Below are 18,673 nucleotides of genomic sequence, written 5' to 3' on the forward strand. Positions count from 1 at the left end.
CGAGAGGAGCCCGAGGGGGCGGAGGCGGAGAAAGGTCAAGCCGAGGGAAAGGCAGGAGACGCCTTTCATAACCTGCGTGGTGGGGCGTGCGCGCGGTTATTTATTTATTTTCTCCTTATTTATTGATCGCACGAGCAGAGCGGCGCGGGGAGCCGGGGGAGATGCAGGACCACCCACTGGCGGGGAAGCAGCCAGCCGCCCTCCCGCGCCCCCGCGCTGCCGAGCGCCTCCTGCCTCTGCGCTCCGGTGATTGCCGGTGCCGGGCCCGGCACCGGCTTCGGCCCCGGCCCCGCCGTGCTGCTGCCGCCGCCGCCGCCCGCCCGGCCGCCCCGCAGCCTCGCAGCGCCGCAGCCCCGCACCGCCCGGCTCGGGCCCCGGCGACAGCGGCGGCGCAGTAAGTTGGCAGGAGCGAGTCCCCTCCGTTCTCGCCTCCCCCGCACCTTTTGAACTTGTTGCTGCTGCTCGGCTCGCCTGCGCCTGGCTTTTGGAAGGTGAAAAGGAGGAGGGAAGCATAGAGGGATGGGGGAAGGGGAAGAAGAGCTCGCTTGAGCTTTATTTATGCTGTCTGAGCGCATCGGATTCGGCTGCTCGGGAGCTGCTTTCTCTGCTTTTCCCTTTCCGGGTGCACGGCGAGGAGAAAGTCTCTATGCAACTCAGCCCCGGCGCGCACTCTGCCAGGTATGTACCGCGAGCGAGGCGCGTTCTGCGTGGAAGCAGATGCTGCTGCTGCCGCCGCCGTCGCGGCGGCGGCTGCCAGCTCCCGGCTTCTGTAACTGTCACACTGCACCTGAGCTGAACTTGAAAAGAGAGTGAAGGGGCGATTGGGCAGACACTTTTGACAGACACAGGGGTGCTTGTAGACGTGGGGGAGGAGGATCTGTATTAACGCCCCCCACCGTGCCCACCGCACAGCACCTCCATCTCTGCAAACACGGCCCAAGGAGTAGAGGCGGCGACCGGACTCCCAAAGAGACATGGGGCAGCGGCTGTGACCGCATCTCGGAAGCTACAACAACAGGTCGCCTTTCTGAGACTCCTTTGGCGGGAAGGGCCACTTGGAAAGGGAAGGTTTGAAAGACCTAAAGGGGAAGGTGGAAGGGTTCTCTAAATCATCAAAAGAATACCACTGAGTGACTACCCTTCGTTTTCTCTATCCTACACGACGCATACTGACCCTACATTATCCAGACTGTGTCAGGGGAGAACTCAGACACCTGTTTGAAGAAATTGCTGCATCTAGAGTCACTTGTGTACTTATTTGTGACAGGAGTGGCCTGGTTCAACTGCTGGAAGGGGTTTGGTTAGGTTCTGCTGGGCGTGATTGTTAGGACATTGTATTTTCTTCTTCCTACTACGAATTCCTGTGTTGGAGGGAAACTTGCCCTTCTGCGAACTGTGACTTCCCCAGAAACCCTACGTTGGCATAGGAGTGATACTTCCGGACCTCATTTCTCAGTGGTATTTTGTTTGACGGGAGGAAGTGAGTGATTGTGGCTACTTTGCCCCGTCCTAGAGGCCTGACTGCCCTTCTTGCCTCCACGTCAAGGAACCATGGCGGCGGGTGTAGCAGCCTGGCTGCCCTTTGCCAGGGCAGCAGCCATTGGGTGGATGCCTGTGGCCTCGGGGCCCATGCCAGCTCCCCCGAGGCAGGAGAGAAAAAGGACTCAAGATGCTCTGATTGTGCTCAATGTGAGTGGCACCCGTTTCCAGACATGGCAGGACACCCTGGAACGCTATCCAGACACTCTGCTGGGCAGTTCTGAGAGGGACTTCTTCTACCATCCGGAAACTCAGCAGTATTTTTTTGACCGTGACCCAGACATCTTCCGCCATATTTTGAATTTCTACCGCACCGGGAAGCTCCACTATCCTCGCCATGAGTGCATCTCTGCTTATGATGAAGAATTGGCCTTCTTTGGCCTCATCCCAGAGATTATTGGCGACTGCTGTTATGAGGAGTACAAGGACCGCAGGCGGGAGAACGCGGAGCGTCTGCAGGACGACGCAGATACTGACAACACCGGAGAGAGCACGCTGCCCACTATGACTGCTCGGCAGAGGGTCTGGAGAGCATTTGAGAACCCCCACACCAGCACAATGGCCCTGGTGTTCTACTATGTTACAGGGTTTTTCATTGCTGTCTCAGTCATCGCGAATGTGGTAGAAACAGTGCCATGCGGGTCTAGCCCCGGGCACATTAAAGAACTGCCTTGTGGGGAGCGGTATGCAGTGGCCTTCTTTTGCTTGGATACAGCCTGCGTCATGATCTTCACAGTTGAGTACTTGCTTCGCCTGGCTGCAGCACCTAGTCGTTACCGTTTTGTGCGTAGTGTCATGAGTATCATCGATGTGGTAGCCATCCTGCCTTATTACATCGGGCTGGTGATGACAGACAATGAGGATGTCAGCGGAGCCTTTGTCACGCTCCGAGTCTTCCGGGTCTTCCGGATCTTTAAGTTTTCCCGCCACTCTCAAGGCCTGCGCATCCTGGGGTACACACTGAAGAGTTGTGCCTCAGAATTGGGCTTCTTGCTCTTCTCGCTCACCATGGCTATCATCATTTTTGCTACAGTCATGTTCTACGCAGAGAAGGGGTCTTCAGCCAGCAAGTTCACCAGCATCCCTGCTGCCTTCTGGTATACCATCGTCACCATGACTACACTAGGGTAGGTGCCATCAAGGGAAATGGGATGGAGGTTGAGTGTATGTGAAGTGATTGTGGACCCAGTAAGGTTATATAATTCAGAGGAAATATCTCTTTTCTAAATGGGTTTAGGAAAGCACTTTCCAAATGATTGTGAGTAACTCTTTCTGTATGAAATGGGTATGATATAACGATTGAAGTATTTAGGGGATTTGCTAGCAAATGTTGAGTATTGATGCCTAAAAGTGATAAATACACAAAGAAATTTTAGAATTTCTGAATATGGGGAAGATAATATTATATATATATATCAATACATGAAGATATGATAATGAAAAACACAAAATTCGTGCCCAAATAAAGGTATGAATATGCATAATATGTATTGAAATGCCTAGAAAGTATTCCAGTGTATTCAAGTGAAAAGTTTTCATATATATTTGAAGTATTATTTTCATATAAATAGATAGTTTTGGCATTCATTTTTCCTCTAAGAACCATAATTCTTAATTTACAACATTATAAAACATGGATTATAGATATCATTATCCAGGGATTTTGTAGTATCTATGTACATATTCATATACATGCATTTTCATTTTGGCTGATAGGTTATGCAGTTTTAGAGTATCAGGGATGGAACTGGTCAACTCTACAAAATGAAGTAGAATGATATTTGCAACATATTTAAGACTATAGGTTCATAGTTTCAGAAAAAGAAGTCAATGACTATCACTCAGGCAGTCTTTTTTTTTAGAAACTACAGATCCCATCAGGCAATGGACCTATGACCATTGAATACACATAGAAGACAGAGTAGTATCTGGTGAGACTGATGGTCACCAGGGGCCGATTGTATTATAGAATTTTGTGCGCTCTAATTTCCTTCTAGAATTCTTCTGTGTATTCTTTTTTTTGGGGGGTGATGGTGTTTTGCAACCAATGGGGCATATCCCAGATTAATGTTTTTTTTCAAAAAATAAATATGAATCTAGGATTAAGATTTTTTTTAGATGGTAGAAAAAAGGAAAAGTATGAAATGATTAGTGTTACTCAAACTGCAGAAAAGTAGCACAATATATATATTATAGGCTCTAATAAAATAAAATGGTTAGAGCCTTTTACTTTTATGAGTTCTTAGGTAAGCCAGGTAATGATGTTAGTGCCCCTTCTTCAGCTTTATGCTGCTTTTCTTGCATAGTTAATCAGTTCAAAAAGGGTTTGGTAATGGCTGTAGGAAAAAGTTATTTCCAAGGTTGCTTTTTAAAGTTTTGTTTCTGGCTCATTTAATTGTCTTCTTTAGATGACAATGTGGTTATAAAGTCAACTTAATTGCATTAGCCATATTGTGTTGAACAGAAATTCTCATATTGTCATACGGCCAACTAATGGAATATTTCATATGTGAAGAATTTTTGGCTAAGTTAATCAAGAAATTGTGCTAAACTAAAGTACACTACTTGTGATTTTGATTTAGTTTCACATATTTTTTTAAGACCTACTGGTTCATTAAAAAAAATGAATGAGTGAAAATTCATATCCAACTGCTTATATGTCCATTTTATCTTGTTGGTAGTTTTGTGACAAATTTTGAAGGTGCAGTATAGGTGCTTATTTCTTCTCAAAGAAAATTTTATATATGTGTGTGGTTTTGAGTCTTGTTGTCTTTTTGTCATATGAAATCTTTGTTAGGGACAATCGGATAGTGAAAATCACTATCAGGACTTCAAATCAGAAATACATATGAATAGAAAGAGAACTCTGTTTTAAGAGGAATTAAAGAAACATTAAAAGGAAATATATATTTTTTTAAATTTGGTGTCTATGGTAGTGTTCTTCATGAAGTATCAGTGAATCATTTTAATTAAATTTTATTAAGTTAATCATTTAATACCATATACTGTGTATATGAATATCGGTATTATAATGAATGTTGATGAGATGCTAATTTCATCTGGCTAGAAGTTCAATTCTAGACATGAGAAGTTACTATTATTTTAAAATTTGTTTCCTGAAATGACTTTAATTTTTTTTATTTTATTTTGAAATTTAGTTTTGCTTTCAGGAAGAAAAAGAGGAAAGTATTAGCTCTTAATGATTTTTTTACTATATAAATAAAATATTTATAAGCATCTACTTTTTGAAATGATTTAAGAAACTGAATCATAATGCCCATGTCAAATCTATGAAATGGATTTAGTTCTTGTGTTCTGTATGTAAGTAGATTAGAAGAATTAAGTATATACACTCTCTCAAAACTTGGAAGCAAAATGGTAGTTACTTTTAAGACTTAAGTTTCATTGAAGTTGAAAATTTTAATTTTCAGGAAATTAAACTAATTAATGATCTGATGGAATATGGCAGTCATACTTTTAAGATGTAGAAATGTTGATGCAATCAAAGTATAATCCATTTATTGAAAAATATATATGAACATTTAAGAAAGTATATGCTTTATAATATAGCAAAAGTTTCTTAGAAAGACATCTTCAGTTCCTCACCAAAATATAGTTATAATGTATTTTATTTTCCTAGAGAAATAGATTTTTGTTTTAAAGATCCTGCCTTTTTGGTGTCTTTGGTTGCATTGTGACTCAACGGCTTTATTTAAGAAGAGAAAATATTCAACAAAAGCTATTGCCTGAATTTATTTTTTCACTGTGGTTTTATACTTAAAAGCTGAAGTGTCAGCCATAAACTTTCCGGAAAATATGCAGTAGTTTGAGTTAATAATCAAGCTGTGTCTGCTAGATGACCAAGAATTCCCCATTACACTTTCTGAGCCCTTTTTACTTGGCTGTTATTTTTAATTGAGCTAATATTCATCAATAGATCATAATAGATGTGAAAATGGAATCCTAAACAGTGGTTATCAAAAATCTAGCTCATATAAACATTATCTACATGAGAAGAAAAGATGAGAGCTTTGTAATTCAGGACTGGCAGAATTATCTACTTCTCAGGTGGGTTTTGGTCTGAAGAAATGAGCAGGTCTATCTTAGAACTATTGTGTATTCATCTAATCATTTTTGTGCTCCCTGAAATCTCAAACATATCACACATTATAACTTAACCATGCTTGTTATGTAACTGATTATTCAATTTGCCAGTAAAATTAATGCTTTGAAGTATAATTTTAAGCCTACCCATTTCCTATTAAAGTAAGAAACATTAAAAGCACAGTTTTAAAAAATCTGTGACAGAAAGAATATCAGAAAGATTTTTTAGACCAGTGTTCAGATTGGGTAGCCATCTATATCTGTTCTTCCATTTCATCTTCTCTTTCTCTGCATATTTATTGACCTTCACTGGCCCTCAGTACCCTTTCACTCTCCCGCCTCCCTCCTTTCCATAATGTGAACCCTAATTGCTTCCTTAAACAGCCCTGGGAGGAAAAGAAACTGAAATTCCTCTTTTGTCCTAATGACCTTTGGCAGATAGCATCCAGGTGTTATTTTTCATTCAGGTGGTAGTACTCAAATTGTGCCAAATTTAGGAAATTTTCAAATGTTAGTCAATAATCAAAAATGATTTTGTAAAAAATATTTAACAAGTTTACCACTGTACCTCAGGTTCATGACTTGTGAGTTAGAAGCGGTACCAGGTGGCACATTAAATAATTTGAGAAGCTTGTATGCTAGGCAACATCTGCGTTTTTGGTCACAATTACTAACCATTTAGACCCTTGGTTTAAAAACAGAAGTATTGGGTGCCTGGGTGGCTCAGATGATTAAGCGTCTGCCTTCGGCTCAGGTCATGGTTCCGGGGTCCTGGGATCGAGTCCCACATCGGGCTCCCTGCTCCTTGGGAGCCTGCTTCTCCCTCTGCCTCCCTCTCTCTGTCTCTCATGAATAAATAAATAAAATCTTAAAAAAAATAAAATAAAATAAAAACAGAAGTATTACTCATAACATAAAACTTAAGAACTTGAGAAGTATAATTTCTGTGGTCCACCACTTCTTTAATTTTAAAACAGAGTTGTTTTATCAAAGTTTTCAGTATGGGAAAGAAAGCCACTATGTGGCATTTCTGTAAAGTTTATGTTTAAAATGCAACTCTATGGAGTGCCTGTGTGGCTCAGTCAGTTAAGCGTCTGCCTTTGGCTCAGGTCTTGATCCCAGGGTCCTGGGATTGAGTCCCACATCGGGCTCCCCACTGAGCAGGGAGCCTGTTTTTTTCCCTCTGCCTGCCCCTCCCCCTGCTGTGCTCTTTCTCTCTCTCTCTCTCTGTCAAATAAATAAATAAAATCTTAAAAAAATACAACGTTATGATTTTAACTACATACATTATATTCTGATTTCTAAACAAATCTAGGAAAAAAGTTCATCTGGGGCGCCTGGGTGGCTCAGTTGGTTAAGTGACTGCCTTTGGCTCAGGTCATGATCCTGGAGTCCCGGGATCGAATCACACATCGGGCTCGCTGCTCAGTGGGCAGTCAGCTTCTCCCTCTGACCCTCCCCCCTCTCATGTTCTCTCTCTCTCCCATTCTCGCTCTCAAATAAATAAATAAATAAATAAAATCTTAAAAAAAAGTCCATCTGTAGTGTGCTATCATCAGAAACAAATGTAGTAGAAGTACATCTGTGCTCTCAGAAAACTCAGAGTAGTCCATTTATAAGACTAAAAAACTAGCTCTATAATATTTCGATTTTAATAGGTTTGATAAATTGCTATTTTAAGGAACAAGTACACAAAATAGTTTTTCATCTCAGTATTCCTAACAATGTATCAATATCAGGGTGTTCTCTTTTTAGAGTGGCATGATTGGAGAGGGATTATATATAAAAATATGTCACATGTTTTATGTACATACAAATTTTATATATCATATACAACATATAAATATATTAAATATGTTACATGTTATATATCTTCTAATATATATGTTACATAACATATATGTTGTTAAATATATATTATTAAAAAGAAGAATGAACTCTTAAATATTTTCCTGCTACCAATCACTATTCTGACTACATGTTGGGAGTAAACTTGCAGAATTATTTACATAGAAACTTTTGGTTTACCCAGTTATTACTCAGGTAGAATTACTTTCCCCTGCATCAGCATCTGCACATAAATATTGCTAGCATGCAAGGTGGGAAGTACCAAATGTATCTTTCAGATGAGGAGCCATGCTATGGGTAACACCCACTTTTATTTTTGCGTACTATGTGATAGTGTGTATGACTTTTTTTTTTTTTTTAAGGAAAGCGCACACCATATGATGGGGCAGGGAGGGGCAGAGGAGAGGGAAGCGAGAATCTCAAGCAGGCTCCATGGTCAGTGCAGAGTCCGACTAGGGGCTGGATCTCACAACCCTGAGATCATGACCTAAGCAGAAATCAAGAGTCAGATGCTTAACTGACTGAGTCACCCAGGCTCCCCGCAGACTGTGACATATATTTTTATAAAATTCTTTATAGATCATGTTAATTGGGGGAGTTGAAAATGAACTTTTAAAGAAATGTAGAGAAATGTGATATGCATTACAGGTAACCAAATCTGAACTGTCTTTATTTTGTTTTAGTCATCATTTGAATATAGGTAGTATATGACATGACATACATATGTATTTTTTAAATGTGTGTATTTACCTAGTATTTTCCTTTTTTTTTTGTTTAATAAGTATTTACTTGGTTGCCAAGAAGAGGTATGTCAGGAAAAGATAATATGTGTTCCATCAACACAGCACACTAGAGTAGGGCTATTTTCTAATTCTCAGTGGGTCTGTTATGATATATATATATATTTTTTCTTTTCAGGATTTCCCTTTAGACTACAGGTTAACTTGATCTTATTTTATTTGTAGAGTTATTTCATTTAATTCTGATGCCATGTATGTATATTTGTGTAAACTTTCCTTGCAATTATATTCATCTTTGACAATGAGTTAATGAACTTCACATTTCCTATTACCTAATCTGAATTCCTGTGAAAAGAAATTTAGCTGTTATTTATTTAAAATCCATCATTTTACACATTTTTGGGGCTTACTGAGAGTGACTTAATTAAACAGCAGCAGCATTTTTTTGTTTCATGTTTTTACTTATTTTTTTTTCTGAAGACCTTAAAACATTATCCAGGAATATGTAATAATAACTAACTGGGGATTACTGCTGATGCTACAGGGATAAGAAAAGGAATACATTCTCTCTTTATTTTATTAGCGTAATGCATTTGCTCTTGTGACTCACACCACATTTCTCAGTATCACTGCTAGCTCTGCATTTACTTACACAGTTACTGGGGTTTAACCTGATGGTGCCCAACTGACATAATAAAAGTATGTGTTCTTATTCGTGAACCATTAGGCCATTTGGAAGCAAGCTATATGGTGGTAAGTATTTTACCTGGCCTGATGAAGAAGAAAATAAATCAATTTTTTGCTTGAATTGCCTAAAAAAGAGTTGGCCTATGAGTTGTTAAAAATGATACAGTTTAACTTCTATTTCATTGAAAGAACAGGAATGGTGGAAAGAATATTCACCAGAAAGGAAGTAATATTTATCCTTCAGAGCTATAATGATGATTTTACTCTTTTTTCCCCCAACTCTTCATATGTCTTATACTGTTTTCTGAGCACTACATACAAATATATAGTATATACTATATAGTTTTTTATATCTAGTGTATGTATATATGTATATATTATTTAAATTTATTTAAATACATAAGTATGTATTTGTATTATATATATGTGTATATATATATGACCATTGCTATCCCATTGGCTGCAGTAGCTAGATTTGACAGTGTGGGATATGGTCTGGTATTGAAAAGAAACCCATGGGTACAACACCATCTCTACATTTCTGTGCACATTGAGACTGTCCCTTGCTTTAGTAGATCCCATTGGAATGTTACCCTTTAGTCTCTTCCTTTGAGAACCAGACTCCAACCATGATCTTCTCCATGAAGCCTTCTCAATCCCATGCCGACATCATCTATAGTTAGGATTTTACTTGACATTAGTAAGTGCAATTTTATATATAAGTTATGGTTTGCTTCTTGCCTTCTTAACTAGATTGAAAGGCTTTTGACGTATGGGTCTATACCTTTTGGGGACTTATCACCTACTAGTTCAGTGCCTACATGTAGAAAAATCTATATTAAAGCTTTGCAGGCCACGGTACGAGGTGATACCTGCACACCATGGAGAGCTCCTTAGCTGTGGAATGGTACCATCTCAACACTGGCAATAGTTTACTAATCTAATCTTTTGCTTCGTTCAGTGTTAGGAAGAATTGGATTTTATTATTTGAGTATTTTGTCTTTGTACTACAATCTACCTTCTTTAGACTTGGGAGAACTATGAGACTCCTCTACTCTTTGATCTGTAATTTTCTTCAAAAGTTAGAATTAATGGCTGTCAATGGCTATTTCCTTAATCAGTTTTCTTCCTGGTGAAGGCTGGTAAATTGCAGAGGACTCTAGGAAGCATACGGGGATATCTTATAACGCAAACGAATCAGCACAGAAATGTTCTGCCTTGTCTTTCAACCTCAGTTCCCACAGTAAACATGAGCTGGCACTTTTTTCTTTATCCCAGGCCACTCGTTTATGCATAAAATGGAATTGTTTAAAAATAGTGAACTGTTGTCTATAAATGACACATAAGATAAATGTAGTCTATCTGAAAGAAGAAGTTCCTATTTGAAGTGATTAAAAGGCAGGTATACAAAATGTAAACATACATGTAGATGCATATCCTGGCATGGTACAGTGCACTTTGCATTGGGAATTTTGACATGTCTGTTATGTAAAGAAGATCTGAATTATAAAAAGTGTGGAGAGAATAGGGAGTGAATTATCAGAAGTTAATAACGAGAAAGAATAACATTGAAAGAGTAGGATGACAGTTGAAATAATGTCAAATAGAAGGGGAAGGTTTTGTTCTAAAAGTGAAAGGTCTTGTCTTTTTTGCTCTCATGTGGGCCTGATTCTTCCATTGTCCTCATTTTCTTCACTTTTAAGAATAACAATAATCGTGCTTTTGGGAACCCACAGTTTTATCAGTAGCATATACTCTCAGCAAATCAAAATGTGACTCATGGAGTTCATTTCAATTTAAGAGACTTGTTGATCATTGACCACAGCAGTAAACAGAACTGCCAATTTCCTGACCTTAAGAACCATGTATTCTAGTAGCAGAGGCAGAAAGTAATATATAATTCCAAGTAGCTGTGGGTGCTACAAACAAAATAAACGGGGTAAGAGTGTATTGTTTTGGGTAGGAGACAGACAAGACCTTTCCAGTGGGAATATTGGAGCTGTTGGCTAACTGAAGGGATGAAATGAGTTCTGTGACTATCTGGATAAAGAGCTTTAGATGAAGAGAGAAAAGGAGTACAAAGACCTCAAGGTGAGAGGAGGCTTGGTGTATTCCACCTAAGGCCACTGTAATTAAAGCAAAGAGAGGGAGGGGCTTAGTAGCAAATGCTATCTGAAAGGTAGTAAGGACAAGATGATGTGGGACATTGTAGACCATAGTAAAGACTTCTGGATTTATTCAAGACATAATGGGGACACATTTGAGAATTATGAGCATGGTAAAGATAGGGTATGATTTTTGTATTAAAATGAGCACAAGCTCTGGAACATTTAACATTTTTTTAAATGGTCATTTTAACATTAATTTCTTCACCGTATATAAATCCTCACCATTAGATTCATTATACTTACCTTAACTTGAAATTTATATCCAGTTATTCATGAGATTTTCCAGAAAAATGGAGTATTTTATAAGAATACGTGATTAAAGTATTCCCAACTGACAAAAATAAAACTAGTTCAAATGAGAAAATGAATTCTACACATTAGCTAAAAAGACAGAAGTGTTTCTCAATAGATATGGAGCTATCTGGGAAATGACTGGGGATTATTATTTATTTTGAATGTAGATTTGCAGACTTATAGTTGTCAATTCTAATGTTTGTGTTCAAGAAAGTCATATATACTTTGGATTCTATTTAAAGAATTTTCATTCCTCTCTCACTTTGCAGTAGGTACATGTTCCCTGTTCAGGTGTTTGGTTGTTTCTGTGAGTCTGAAAGAAAAAAGGGTTTACATGTCTTAAAAAAATGCCAGAGGATATGTATTTTTAAAGCCAAATTAAGTTGGAACCATGCATGTAGCTGATGTGTATATGTAATGAAACTTACAGAGGCATTGCTTTGGTAAAAATCACCATGCTGGAGAATAAAATGTAAACATGAATGCATAATTGGAGAGCACTTGGGTTTGGAAGAACAAGAAATGGATTAACAACATAAAAATGCAAAAAAAAAAAAAAATTTGTGTGTGTGTGTTTCCCAGATGAGCAACTTGTGAAAATAGTTCCTGACTCTAAGGGAAGTCAGCATCTCACTTTGGCATTGTTTCCATCAAAACATCTGTCCTTCAGATAATTCTGCATCCTACTCAGTACTTCTATCTGGAGACTTGATTTCTGATGATATAAGCTAGGGTTCATGAGGGTCATCACAAAGGAAAAAGTCCTGGTATTCCCTGTCCTTTGCATGTGAAATTGATCATGACAATTACACTGTGATAATTACTAGCCTTTCTTTATTTTGAATGGGGAACTGGTTTCTTTTCATCTTGATGCAGAAATTGAAACTATGTAACCCTATACCATGTTAATACATTTTGGAAAAAGAAAATCCTTATGCCTATTGTTTTAGATCATACCGTGGAACTTTTGTTTCCAATTCTTACCAAATGTGGTGTTTGGGAATGAAAAGTAAACACATGTATTTGTATTCTTCTTAACTTAGATCAACCTAGTAATGCACTATTGGACACTATAATGCATATGGTTAGATGTAATTTTCTGACACTATTGGGTCAGAAAAAAATATCTTATGGACTCTCACAAATGTTTGGTTTCCTGCTTCAGTCTGAAGGTATTAAAATCATGGAATTTTGATTTGCAGGGATCTTTAGAAGTCATCTTGTGGAAACTTCTCAGTTTATACTTGAAAAAACTAGGAAACAAAACCACAAAGCTAGTTAGTGGAAGAAAAGCTTGATTTCTAGGGACTCTTTTGAAGTCTAATGCTCTTTAGGGCACAATTCACTGAAGTCTTTTTTCCTCCATCTTTCTTTCTCTATTGTATAATCTACTTTCACCATTAAACAAAATATTACAAAGCAGAACAGTAAAACCAAGTAGTGTACATATATATAACTAGTTCATAGCCCCCCATTAGATAAAAAGTTATATATATATTCCCCATTTATACAATAAATTATATATATAAAACTATGAACTAATGTAGATAAACAAATCCATGCAATAAGTCTCATCTTGTCATTCTTCCCTTGGTCATCTGCTACTTGTTAAATCTTTTAGAAATTAAAGGGAATTAATTATTAAATTGAAGTTTCAACTCTGAATTTTAGACAATTATCTAAAGTTATGATTTTGTTAATTTTAATATCAGTGGTGTTGAAACCAGGCCATGAAATCAGTGTCGAATCATTTGTTTGACCTGCTTTAGTCTGAAAAAATGGAATTCAAATTTTAGAATATCAGATGCATTCATAATTTGCCCCCCAAAAATTGTGTTATGTTTTCTTCATTAAGTGAAATACTATGTTAAGGTTCAAATGAAAGAATATTTTAAAATATTTTTCAATTAAACAGCATAACAATGAATATATTTTGAGGAGATCATCTCAAGATTGTTTCTATAGTACATTTCCACTTTGAAAAACATATAAAATATGTTTTTTTAATCCCTGGAATTATTAAAGGGAAAACAACTCCTTCTTTAATTCCCTTGAATTGTTTAAAAAGTTAATATTCTGAAAAAATAGTAAGCAGATACATCTAGTACTTTGGGGGAAATCTTCAAGATGAAGGCTAATTGATAAATCATAAGAGGACCTTGCATTTCAATAGAATATATTTAAAAGAGCTAAGCCTTTGATACTGTTTGCTTGGAGAGCTAAGCCAAGATGCATTGCTTTTGTTTTACTCCAGATACACGGAATTTAACTAATTATCTTTTTTTTTTCATGACGCACTTCTATCATTCATAGCCCTCTTTATCATTTTATTTGTTTAATAAATTTTAATAATGTGATATGCACACTTAATATGCACAGGTGAGAGCCTACCCCCAAACTAAAGCTATATCATTGATATTAACCTACATCTAAACATTAGCACCTCTTTTTCCCCTTGTGTCCCACTGTCTTTGTCTACTGGAGATAACCATCATCCTGTATCCTGTATTTATGATTCTTAAAACTATATTTTTAATTGGGAGATTTTGTTAACTTTATGAAAGGCTATCATTTGCACACAATCTTTTGGGCTCTTGCATGTAATATATCACCAAGGTTCATCTGTATTATTGCTATGCATTATAATCCATTTTTTTGCTACTATATAATATCTTTTTCCATTATGTGATTATTCCACAGTTTATTCAACACCTCTGTCTTTAGTGCCTTTCAGGTTAGTTCTAGGGTTCTTTTTTGTTTGTTTGTTTTTTGTTTTTTGGTAGAGTACTGATATGCAAATTGTTGGCATGTGCAAATGTTTTTCTTCTGTATATAACCTGGAGTGAAATTGGTGGGTCATAGGTATGAATGTTTAACTTTGGGGGATGAAGCCAAATTTTTCCAAAGTTGCTGCATCAATTGATACTTCTGCTAGCCACAAATTAATAAATAAAACTTCAGAAAAGATGATTTCTATGAGGCAGTGAGATGCAATGGGAAGAGGAAGTGCATATGGTTAGATGTAAGTTACTATGAAGAAATTAAGAATGGCTTTTTTATTGGCATTGTTTCTACCTTGATCTTTTTGAAATGAGCAGGTAATATAATTGTAGCAGTCCTAACTTGCCTTGTGTTTAACCCCATTACTTGTAGTTGGATTTTTCTTTTTCTTTCAACCTGAAAAGGTTTACTCTGGTAAACATTGCATTTATATTTCCACAATGTGAAATATTTTGTTAACTTTAACATTGTGTTTGAACTCAAGGCCAATAATATGAAAACATCAAACCTGAAAATATCTTGAAAGGCTTTGTTTTATTCATTCATGTGAAATTAAGAATGAGTATTGAAAATGATATTCAGTTGGCTTTCTGACACTTTATAGTATTTTATAAAATGTTACATGTAACTTTCTACAAATGTGTACAACCAAGAAACTGTTCAGATCTCCATTCATATTTTCTAATTTGTCACAAAGTTACGGCAGTTAGAAAAAACTGTGCTGATTTCAAGGCACCTCATAGACATTTAGAAGGAGATGCATTACTGTGAAACAGGATATATGAGTAAATGTCAAGAGGAAATTACCTCCATTTCAGGAAATTCTTAATTATGGAAATTAAAATGAATATTATTTCCAGTTCTCCGTGGATGACCTTGCATTTTTTTTAATGTTTGCAATAAAAGGCAAGTGTTTTGAAGAGCATAATTAACTTACAATGTATATATGTTGATCTGTTGTCTTTTTTAAAAGATAGCATTTGTGCTTTTGTCTTTAAAAATCACATGAATCTGATACAAAATGTCAGAAGATAACAGTAAATATTCTTATAAAAAAGAAAGAATATAATTTACAAAATGGCTATAAACTCTTTTCTATGGAAATAAGGCACTTTTTATTCAGGATTGGCACAGTGTTAGAGTAGTAAAAAGTGAAGTGCTATTGATTTCACAGAGAACTTTATTATTTTCATGTGAAGAGTCCAAATACCTTCATAATCACCTAAATGAAAAGTAAGATTATTTCGTTTCAGAATTAAAGGGTGTTGTTTTTTCAGTCAAGTAGCAAATTTTAGCAATGTGCTCTGAAATATACAATTTGAAGCCAAACTGAATAAATTAAGAAGTCATTTTGGACTATTCACATTACTTTTACTTCCATCTCCTTATTATTCTCCACATTATACAGTGTCCAGTTTCTGGATCTGTATCTGTTATTTATTTATTTAAAGATTTATTTATTTGTTTGCCAGAGAAAGAGAGAGCGCACAAGCAGGGGGAGTGGCAGGCTCCCCAGGGAGCAGGGAGCCCAATGCGGGACTCGATTCCAGATCCTGGGATCATGATCTGAGCCAAAGGCAGACACTTAACTGACTGAGCCACCCAGGCGCCCCTCTATATCTGTTATTTTAAATATTACCAAAATATGTGTTAAGGTATAGTGCATATATATATTTTTTTATTTTTTAAAGATTTTATTTATTTATTTGAGAGAGAGAAAATGAGAGAGAGCACGAGAGGGAAGAGGGTCAGAGGGAGAAGCAGACTCCTTGTTGAGCAGGGAGCCCGATGTGGGACTCAATCCCGGGACTCCAGGATCATGACCCGAGCCGAAGGCAGTCGCTTAACCGACTGAGCCACCCAGGCGCCCTCGTGCATATATATTTTTAAAAAACACAAACACATAGACATCAGTACAAAATGTATAAATATGTAAATAAGTATTATATACATGTTCATAAGTTGATATACACATACTGTCTCCTGTTATTTTTCTGGGAGGACACAATATGAACTATTGATAATACTTTTAAGTGGGGGAAGGACAATTTTATATTTCATTTTGTACCTTTTTGTATTATTTTTTTTCCCATTAGCCTACAGAACTTCTGTTAAAAAAGGACTCTGGTGACATTTGAGGCCTTTCTCTTCATATTTTTCTATGTAAAAACATTATCAGATGTTATTTAAAATTAGATCTCTTCTCCTACGATAACCCTTTTGATGACTCACTCAAAAAGGTCTTAAATATAGAGGGTAATATAATAGAAATGGCCTGGATTTAAATACCAGCTCAATGATGTTGGTCAAGTTACTTAAATTCTGTTTACCTAAGATTCCCCATTTGTAAAATAGGTAAGCAATACCTGCCTCATAGGGCTTTTATGGAAATCAAATGCAAATATGTAAAGTTCTTAAAACATTACCTTCTACAGAGGTGCTACATGAGGGATTATTATTATATTATGATTATTATTAAATACATAATATTAATATTAAATATAGTACATGTTTTTTTTGCATAAGAAAAAGTAGTAAGGGAGCAGGAGGAAACTTTGGGAAGTGATAAATATGTCTGTGGCCTTGATGATATGTTGGTTTCATGGGTGTATACTTATCCCCAAACTCATCAAATTGTAGACACTAAGTATGTATAGCTTGGAAGGAAAGGAAAAAGGAAAAGAGAAAGGAAAGGAAAGGAAAAAGGAAAGGAAGGGAGGGACGAAGGAGGGACGAAGGAGGGAAGGAAGGAAATAAACTAGGAATAGAAGGGGAAAAAGTCTCTAGTGGGTCACCCAGTAGACAATTAAGCAGGAAGTGATCCTTGAAAATGAAGAGATATTGAAGACACACCTTAAGCCCAGAGGTATTTCCTATTTAGAAACTGGAATTTTCAGTCATCCGATAAAACTTTTTGTTGTTGTTGAAAATTCAACATTTAATGAATTTGGATTACCAAATTACACAAAAACTTTATGTCTCTGGCAAACCTGTTTTGGAATTATATGCTTAATCATTCCTTTATTATTTTTTTAACTATGCCAATTTTCAAAGAGGATTTGAAACAATTTGCTGTCAAATGAACGAAAAGATTAAAGAAACAAGTGCCAACTATTAAAGATGAAAGGGGAAAACAATTATGGTAAATAAGACATTAGTGAACATAAAATCAGCTCTGAATTTCCTGGCAGCCAAAGGAGAAAAGGAAAGTGTGGCATGTTTCACAGCTCTATTTATCTAGGAAGGGAAAATATACTTCCTGAGGAGTTTCTTTTTAGAAGAGGTAAAGTCTAAGAAAATCTGGTCAGGTGGATCCTATAAGCTGGTTATTTACCAACATAATAAACAGTGTCTGCAGCAATTGTTTCACAAAATATTTAGAACTATTTTTGATTTGGCCTTTTTTATGCAAAGCAAATAATATTATAAGAATATAAAGGTATTTTCATAGGAAATATAAATGATGTGATCAAAAATATGTAACTTGCAGATAACAAGATTCATATGGAGAGTTCAGCAAATTCTGAGTGACGTTTCTCTCTGTTTGGACTGAAAGCCACCAGAATTAGGATCACCTGGGACACTTACTAAAAATGCATATTCTTGATGTTCACCTAAAACAATTTAAATACTCTCTGGAGATAGGAACCATGACAGCTGCATTTTTACTTCTCACCTCAAATTTTAAGAACCACTGATCTGGAAGAATGTATCTTGAGCCTATCTCTACTGTTATCATCCTGGAATATTACTGACCTTGAGCTGGAATTTTGAAATGAGGTAAAAACAAACCATGTAAAATAATGATCCAGACAAAGTAGCTAAAGTGATCGTTTTCAGTATGACTTAATCAATGTGTATAGAGAGAAACATAGGTAGAAATTCAACAATTTTGAATATAGGTGATAACCTGATTGATTCTTTATTGCAAAAGCCCTATTTTGTTCTGTGCTATGAAATAAAGTTTCATGGACAATAACTATTAGTACTAGTATTCTGGAGAGCAACTGGAATAAAGAAGACACAGCTGCTTCCTTCAGGGAATTTAGGGTTGTATGTTTTTAAAGTTATTGATTTCTTAACTGTCAGGGATGGGTGAATTGAGCTTTCCTTAGTGGAGGCCCAAGTTAACTGACCATTTGGTCATAATGAAAATAAAGAACATGGGATCTTGGTTCAGAGCCCCAGAAGAAGGGGAGAGCTTATGAGGAGTAACACAGCACCATGCATGAAGATAGTCTAAATCTCATGAGATGAAAATTTTCTTTGGGTAAATATTTTTTCTCCTTTTTTTCCCCTCTTTTTTTCTTCTATATAAACAGAAAGTTGATTTGAAAGGATTTACTTTCCAAAGATGATAATTTTTAATCACATGTTAAAGATTTGAACCCTGGAAGATCTAAAGATAGAAAACAAATTACTGATGGATTCTTAGATCATAATGGAGCATAAAAAGGGGTTTTATATAAAAATCTACTGAATGGGTGATTTGATGTTGAGCTTTTTAATTGG

At 36.6% G+C, this 18,673-nt stretch overlaps 1 protein-coding gene across 1 annotated transcript in view; it reads left to right on the forward strand.

The window, feature by feature from the left end:
- The first annotated feature begins 1,551 nt into the window (after nt 1–1,551).
- KCND2 (potassium voltage-gated channel subfamily D member 2) overlaps nt 1,552–18,673 on the forward strand; it is a 483,982-nt gene continuing 466,860 nt past the window's right edge. The window contains exon 1 of the mRNA XM_028104940.2: nt 1,552–2,666. Within this exon, the coding sequence (XP_027960741.1) occupies nt 1,552–2,666 (1,115 nt within the window). The remainder of the gene's footprint in view (nt 2,667–18,673) is intronic.

This window comes from Eumetopias jubatus, unplaced genomic scaffold (assembly GCF_037043125.1).
Source record: "Eumetopias jubatus isolate StellerSeaLion01/CBP00866 unplaced genomic scaffold, mEumJub1_p1.0 scaffold_14, whole genome shotgun sequence".
Taxonomy (NCBI): Eukaryota; Metazoa; Chordata; class Mammalia; order Carnivora; family Otariidae; genus Eumetopias; species Eumetopias jubatus.